Consider the following 8,529-nt stretch of genomic DNA (forward strand, 5'->3'; position numbering starts at 1 on the left):
TCCGCTTAAAATTACTTGAATCGCGGCAGTAGAAAAGCGAACTCTGCGCTGTGGTGTTGTTTGCTTGAAATTAACCAACGAGCATTAAAAAAAAAAAAAAAAAAATTGGTTGTAAATAACAGTTGATTTTGTTATCTACAGAATGAGAGCTGTTCCAGTACTGCAGGTGCTGGCCGACAATTTCAGAGCTGGAGGATGAAAGCTGAACGAGCTAAGAAAGTTGAATTCATAAGAACTGCAGAAAAGCTAAAAGCTCAGTAAGTTAAACACTTCATCATGTTTTCGTTCTGTTCTGGAGGTAACAATAACTCGAGGTTCAAATTAAGAATATATGGTAATGAAGTCTTTAGGCTAAAGGTTTCCTTTTCAGGAGCTCAGATCATTGTGGTTGGTACAGAAGTTCAGGATAGGCTTATGACCTCCAAAATGTCCCATTGTTCCAATTACAATTTGGACTTAGGCCAGTCATGTTCTTTAGTAAGAACTGATACTCTTAGGTGCAAAGAAAAGGAAGTGTGTGTGTGGCACAATTGAGTTCTCAGTTTTCCTACTTAGCTGTGCTGATCCTCGAAGCACCTAAAGCCCTTAAGACATCCCAACAAAAGGGGAATTGCAGTAGCAGAATATTGAAAGACTTCATCTAAAATATCTAGGCCACTGTTTTGGAAAACAAGGGGTCAAGACAGCTGAGGCACAGAAGTGATTTAAATCTGTTTCCCCACGTCTTGACCAAGTGCTGATTACAACTACACTGGCATCTGAAAGAACAGGGAGATTTCTTCTCAAACAGGTGAGCTTTATGGGGAATAGCTAATGTAGCCATCTGACTGAAGGAGAGGTTTGCAGTTGTGAATCCTGATTAAACAGGGTACTTAAATCTCACAGCAGTGTTTTACACTATGTGACTGAATCGAATTCATCTTGATCACCCTGGATTCTGGGTTGTGGCTCAAAATTTGACTGCTGGGTAATGTTCTTGATCAAGCAGCTTGAAATGAGGCATCCCATTTAACTGAGGCTCAGCGTCCCTCTGTAGTGTTGTCTGTGCTGGGGCTCCATCTAGGTGTGCCACTGCGTTAATACAGCCTGTCTGCCTGCGCGTTTCCAGGGAAAATCCTCATAGGCTTCCAGAGAATAAGCATGCACATAGAATTTCAGTGCGTAAACCACTGCTTGCCAGTGAGGTGATTTCCCTGTTAATTTCTTTCTCTTGTTCAAGTGCTTGAGTGGTGTGTAGTGTTACAGCTGCAGAAAGATTTTCTTTGAAAACAGTTGTAGGAACAAACCATGGATTTGTATAAAATCTAAGATATTCCTGTTAACACAGCCTTGGCTGCACAATAACCTTGGAAAATCTTGGGGCTTTGCTAAGTGTTTGTGCCTTACTCAGTGTGGCACCCTTTCTTCCTAGGCTTGCAAATATAGAAAAAGACAGAAATGGACACCTTTATAATAGGAAGAGTGATTTCAGGGTAGAATACAGATTACTAGAGGAACTGGAACGCAGCATGACTGTCAGCAGGGAAACGGAAAGTAAGTGGGGTTTTATTTGGGCTTGTTTGGGTTTTTTTCCCCCCTTTTATATGGTGTTGTTTTTGTAAATGGTTTAAAAACCGGTAGTACAGAGAGATGAGTTAGGTGGAAGATAGATCCTAGTAAGTGTAGTGTTTCACCATGTGCTTATAAACACACAATTCACTTGCAAAATTCAGGAGCATAAAAATTTTGGGCCCCCTATGTTATTAACTGTTCTCTTTTAATCTTCAATGTAAAATGACTGTGGTGAAAAGGTACTGTTAAAAACACTTTGAATCAATTTTGGGTGTATACTGCAAAATATAATGTAGTCCAGCTAAGGTACAATAAAAATATTCTTACCTCAGCATTCACATACTGATTGCTGCCTTTAAATATACTTTTAAACTGTTCTGTGTTTGCAGTTTTTGAGTTTTTGAATATTCCTAGTTCAGATAGTGCTGTGAGATGTTACACAGTCCTACAGTATCTGTTCCACTTACAGGTGATAATGTAACTCAAGAAAAAAATTACTCTCTTTACTTACAGTACTTGAATGCTTTCAAAAGTAATCACATAAATCATGCTATGCCATCTGATATAGATCAAAATAAGTTGAAGAAAGGAAAGGAATGTAGAAACAATTAAAAGTATCCTCATCTTACAAATTTGCGTGTGTTCTGATGTACGTTTTTTATTTAAGGAATCTTAGAATATCCTTTGCATCTTGCAGTCCTTAAGAAATATAAATGTTTCTGAGGAATGACTAAGCTAATAAGTTCAGAATTTTTTCCATGATTAAGAAGGGAGCATGGAACATGGATGGAGATGATGCTATGAGATAATAAAGAGGACAGTGATGTGAAGTGTCAGGCACTACATGTCAGATGTGAAGGAGTATATCCTAAAAGATGCAAAAGTGTACAACAGCCCCCAATTCCCATTTACTGCATTCAGGTCTTTCAGTTAATCCAAATCTTTTAGGATAGAAGATACAGCTCCTTAATATCTAAGGTGTATCCAGAACTTCATCCTCTTCAGTACTGTATGGTCTCATGAGGAACCAAGTGGTAACAATGCAAATAAGTCCACACATACTTGGAGGGCAAGAAAACATTGATTCTTCTCTATTTAACACAACAAATTAATTAATCTTACTGAAGTAGTACATTCATATACACTTTCAAAGTTTGTTTTCTCTTCATAAATGAGTGTTTTGAAGCCTAAGTCAAAGTTTGCCTCAAAACCCTAGAAGCTATCACCTACATAGGCAATATTCTCCAAGCTTCCCTTTAGGAATCTCCCCTCTAAAATACTAAGCATTTTAACTGTTAACTGCATGGTCAGCTACATGCAGTTACCAGTTAAAATGTTCAGTATTATGGCAGTTTCTTATCATCAAACAGAATTTTGTCCCTGCTTAGATCAAACCCCTGGTTTATTTTGGACACTTCATTGCTCTTGTTCTTGTATTGAATTTAATGCAAAAGAAACTTAGAATTATCAGCACCTTATTTTGTTTAACAGAAGCTAAAATCCTGCAGCAGCTATTAAAAATACAGAACAGTGTGAAGAGACTTCAGCAACAATTAAAAGATGTGAAGCCTACACCAGAGTGTAAGTCATGATGTCAGATTTAAAAACATTTTCCTCTACAGACAGATTTCTTGCATAGTTGTCTTTCTCCTGCAGAGTTGGGATACTCCTCCAGTCTTTATGATTTTGCAGGAATCTGGAAAGGGAAGACTAAACCTAGAAATTGCAGAAACCTAAGAAATGGTGAAAGACTCTGCAGTTCTGTGTTATCAGAAACTTACTTTATCTTACAAGTGGTGTGTGTTTGTTCCTTGAGGCTGTTGAAAGCTAGATTTCCCATCTGTAACATTTGCCTTATGTAAAACAAAGTTGGTATTCTACTACCCTGTAACTCCCTTTGATCTGGTAAGAGGTCACAGGGTAGGTTCTTCACGGAACTCATTTCTAGCCACCACATGGTTTGAAATGTAAATTGGAATATTCTACAGAAAATATTGCAGCAGTTTGTTCAGTTTGGATGTTTTAAAGCTTTAGGGAAATAGGCTCTGAAAGAACCATTCTCATGTGGTATCTACTATTTTGCAGAGCTCAGGTAGAGGCCTTCCTACTAGCTGAGGGCTTGCTGATGCTGGATAAAATGCATCCCATTTCATTTATTCAGTGTTTTATCTAAAAAAAATCATTATCTTCTTAAACTGTCAGTGAAGATACTAAGAACTAACAAGGCATGAAAGCTGAAATAAGAGGTTTAGATTATATAGCTTTACTAAAATACAGGTTATTTAAACTACACATTCAGTGTGTCCATAGAGATGTTGTGCTGATGTAAAACAGATTCTAATCTAATAATATAATGTAATCTAATGGATGGATTTTGTACCAGTGCAAAATAGATCTTCCCTGGACAGCAGTATTACCCTCTTAAAGTCAGGACTACAGCACGCTGACAGTACAGGACTAAGTCTTACTTTGATGTTTCTTTGTCAGCTTTGTAAAAGCAGTGGCCTACAGGTTCAATAGGATTGCTACAATCTGGTATAAACCAGAGTTGAGTGTGCTTAAGTCACTAACTGTATTGTTATAAAAAACAAACGTGGAACTCTAGGATAAGGCTGTCTTATTCTGGGAATCAGTTGAAGCTCAGTCAAGATGAGACTTCTTTAATGGAAATAAACATTTATATCGGGATTTGCATCCAGTTACCTAAGTCACTTCTTAAACACACCTTTTGAATAAATGAGAGTTTCTCTTTTAAGGCTGTGCGAGATGGAAATGCATGCTTTTTTGTACACAGAAATATGTGTCCTGAAAGTCTCCACAAGTCCTGCATTTCTGGATAGTGCTGATAAACACTGTAGACTTCTTAAGTTAAATAATTTTTTCTTCTTTTCCTTTTTTAGTTGTTGACAAGATCAAGGAAATGATGGAAGAAATTGAAAATGCAATCAATGCTTTTAAAGAGGAACAGAGGCAAATGTATGTTTATCCATGCTTCAGCTACTAGAAAAAGTGCTTTCATAAGACACAATGAAAACTTTGCATTAATCTAGCAAACTGTTCTTATGATTTACTCTTTTGGTAGTGATTCTCATGGTATGTATATCAAAGCACAAGCTATCAGCGTTAGAATCTTGGTAAGCTGCCTTTTAGGGAGGCTGTTTATACAGCTATTGCAGCATTCCAATGTAACAACGATTTGCCTATGAATAACCTTTCTAGGGAAAGGCTGAAGAAGAGATTAGATTGTAGGGGTTTTGTTGTTGCTGTTGTGTTGTCTAAGCCGGTTTGGGGGGGTTCCTTTTCTCTCCACTGGTGTCAGGAGGGGATTGAGTTAATTGTATGCATGCCATAAATGTGTTCTTTCAGTAAAAGGGTAACTTAATTCTCATTGTGTAGTGCTTTATTATCGGATCATTATAACTGTGCTGTTACCACTTCAGTTCTTAATCTTTGAAGAATAGCTTTTGTGTGGCATTGAACAATTACAAAATTCATTTTTGGTGAATGGACAATGAATACTGTTTTTTTTTCCTTACATTTCAGTGCTTGTCTCTTTTCAGATATCAACAGCTTTTGAAAGAGGAAAAAGCTGCCATTAATGAGCTCAGTCTCTTTGAGAGAAAAGTGGAACTGTGGGTATTAGGGAGCTCAACAGCAGAAAAAGTTTTGAAATTACCATCAGCCAGGGTCACAGTTGATAAAACACTGGAAAATCATCTACCCAAAGAAGTAATAGAGTTTGAAAGATTTCTTCAGCGAACAGGAGGGCGGCAAGGAGGCTGGGATGATTATGATCATCAAAATTTTCTGAAGATACGGACAAAATACAGAGGAAGGCTGTCTTACATGGATGAAGCCCTTGAGTATCTCAATGGAAGAACAAAAGAAGATATAGAACAGCATGACAAATGGTATCAAGAATTTGTAATTTTACATGAAAGAAAGAAAGAGGTAAAATAACCCCTCTAGGGCTTTCGGAGATTTAAGAAAAAGCACTTATTTTCAAAATGCATACTGTCTTATTTTTGTATCTGCCTCTCTGGTAGTAGTGCTAGGCAGATTTGTCTTACAGTTGATGGTATGTAACTGAGGTCTTTAGCATCCCAAACTTGCCAAAGTATTTGTCTTTAAAAAATAATTACAAACGAGCATAGAGCTAACAACACAGAGAAGTGGGATGTGTACTGCCAAAGTATATTATAAATGCTTTTGATGTCAGTGATTAGCAGGTTAGGTGCCAAGCCCAGAGCTGTAAGTGATCCTGTCTTCCTGTTACATTTGTCCCTAAGAATGTCTGTCCCACCTATAAGCAATACACATACGACAGACTGACATACAGAATTATGATTCCCTCAAGAACTATCCAGTAATAAAAGATATACTGACATAAGAACTACTATAAAACAGTGGGTTAATTGGAAAAAAAGTAAGAACTGTAATATGTTTGCATTTAAAAAAGCATATTATATCGACATTCATAACTACCCAGAGTTATTATGATTGCCATATCTGAAACAGTTTTAGCAGACATCTGTTAAACCTGCTTGTGTGATCCATAAAATAGAAAAAATAAAGTGAGAAAACAGATACAGGTACTTCTTGGCTTTAAGTTTTGCCTTCAACAGACTTTTAATTCCTCTGTGTAGTGTGTGTCCTTGGAACATAAGTCTTCATCAGACTGAATCAATGTGAATGTGTAAGATTTTCATGGAAACCTTGGATTTTTTTCCCTATGGTCTCTTGTAGTCAATTAAAAAGTGGAAAGAAAAGCAACAGCAAGAAAAAGAAAGAAACTTGAAGGAGAAAGAGAAATCAGAAAAAATGCTCAAGGAAAGATGGCTACAGCGTGAAGAAGCTCAGAAGCAAAAAGTAGAAGAAAGAAAAAGAAAACAAGCAGCAGTTGAAGTCTGGAAGAAACAGCAAGAAGTAGCATTTGCAATGGATCAAGCATCACAACTAAAACTAGAAGAGAAAAAGCAACAACAAGAGTGCCAAAGCCACTTGAAGTTACTGTTGGAAAGGAATACCTTGCAAAAAAAAGTAAAGGAGGAACTTGAAAAGCTTGAAAATGAGACGAGAGAGGAAACTGAAAAGGAGGAAAGGAAGCAAATTGCTGCACAAGAAATTTCTAAGTTTCAAGAGCATGTGCGTAATTTCATCTCCATTTTTGCATGTTGTTGTTTTAAATTTGCGACTTCCTCCTACAATATAATCAGTTAAACAGGTTTTAAAATCCAAATTTCATTAATGTAAATCCATTATTGATACAAGTAACAGCATCTATTGCAGACAAACAGTATGAAACTTGATTTCAAACAAAGATGCTAATTTTCTTCAATATCTAAATTCTGCAGGATTACTCAAGCTCATATTTCCTTATCCATATAGAAGTGGTTTTATTTCTTCAGTAAATAATTTACTTGGGAAAAACTGCTTGGGCTGTGTTGCCTAAGAAGATGTCAGAGGACCTGAGTGTTGTATTCAGATAGGAGATAGAAAGAGTTGTTTGAATATCCTGCGGGTTTCAGTACCTGTTAGGTAAAGTCAGATCCCATACCAATGTAAATGCAATTACTGGAGAACTGATATTATTATCGGTATTCACACTAAAGTTTTTATAAATAGCTGAAACTACTGGGGGGTTTTTTTCAAGCCATGTAACTATAATGTCTTTGTGCAGGACAAGCTATCACATGTAGCTAGTGAAACTTTACTATTATGATAATTTCAAAACAAGAAAAAAAAAGCTGTAAAAAGGCTGCATGTGTAGTTTTGTATCATTTGTTTTACTTCCAAAGAGAAGTTTGCTTTTCCACTCATTATGTTTCAGGATCTACATAAACTGGAACTAAGGGTTTTACAGAAACACGCTAAAGAGACAGAGAAACAAGAAGAAGAAAAAAGATTGGCAAAATTAAGAGAGAAGGTAACTTTTTCTTTGTTCTAATTGGAGATGTGTGCAGCTTGGTGATTTAAGCAGACTTTTCTTCATTCATCTAAAAAGCAGTAGTTTTCAATTATCTAAATGGTTCATAAAGGAAAACAAAAAGTCATGCCCCGTTATCAGGAGACTAAATTGCAGCAGGCATAGTTGTTCCAGTGTTCAAAAAAGTAGGAAAAAATCCTGAGAATTTATGTATCTCATTGCAGTATTTCACTGGGTAAGGCCTACAGGTCATAAAAGCGAGCTGCAGTATGGGTGGTGGCTTTTTTTTTTTTTTTCGAAATTGTTTTTACCATTGGTTAAATAAGTAGGCTGGCTCCCAGAAGCATTTTACATACACTGGGTTTTACAAGAGTTTAATCTTTTAAATTATTAAAATTCAACGACAGCAAGCAGCTGCTGCCACCCTTAGTTTTCACCCTTCTCCTGTTCCCTGTGGTAGCGTGGAGGGAAGTGTCTCTTTCTGGCTGGCCAGCTGTGTTGTTTACTCTGCACCTGCTACTACGATAAAGACCCAGTGAGCATAACAGAACTCCTTTTGTGATGAACGAAAAAGACTTATTAGAGTTTTGGTTGTTTGTTTCACTCTGAGGTCGAGATTCGGGTCACCAAAGACCGATCCAGGTTGAACAGACCTACCAAAGGCTGGGAAGAACGTAGGCAAGAGACGACACCAGCAGCTGCAGAACCGCAGCTGGGCGTTCCTCAGAGGTGAGGAGGGGACCGGTGGATGTGCAGCACGACAGAAGTGCACTTCTGTACTTCATGCCTTTTTGCTTTGTTGTCAGAGCTGTCCCAGCCTGGAGAGGAGGGTTGTAGCCGCGCACCAGCCTGTCCCTGTCGCAGGACGAAGCAGCAGCCAGCGCTTCCCGGGAGCCGGCACAGAGTTCCTTGACCCATGACGTGTATTACCTCTGTATTTTGCGAGTGTCGGGTTTGACACGCCGGCTATCAGACCGGCCAGCTATGATGTCCCTTGGCATTAAAAGCGCATCTTCCCTGCAGCCGGTTGTGACGGCTCCTTAAGCGGACGG

The 8,529-nt window shown here is 37.8% G+C and overlaps 1 protein-coding gene across 1 annotated transcript; it reads left to right on the forward strand.

Moving 5' to 3' along the window:
- Positions 1–41: 41 nt before the first annotated feature.
- CCDC112 (coiled-coil domain containing 112) lies at positions 42–8,499 on the forward strand. The gene is made up of 9 exons (XM_008629154.2): positions 42–257; positions 1,412–1,533; positions 3,043–3,132; positions 4,452–4,527; positions 5,112–5,502; positions 6,298–6,696; positions 7,382–7,477; positions 8,088–8,206; positions 8,284–8,499. Exons 1-9 carry the CDS (start codon positions 196–198, stop codon positions 8,312–8,314), a joined length of 1,386 nt encoding a protein of 461 aa, XP_008627376.2. The 5' UTR covers positions 42–195; the 3' UTR covers positions 8,315–8,499.
- The last annotated feature ends 30 nt before the right edge of the window (positions 8,500–8,529 follow it).

This window comes from Corvus brachyrhynchos, unplaced genomic scaffold (assembly GCF_000691975.1).
Source record: "Corvus brachyrhynchos isolate BGI_N302 unplaced genomic scaffold, ASM69197v1 scaffold90, whole genome shotgun sequence".
Taxonomy (NCBI): Eukaryota; Metazoa; Chordata; class Aves; order Passeriformes; family Corvidae; genus Corvus; species Corvus brachyrhynchos.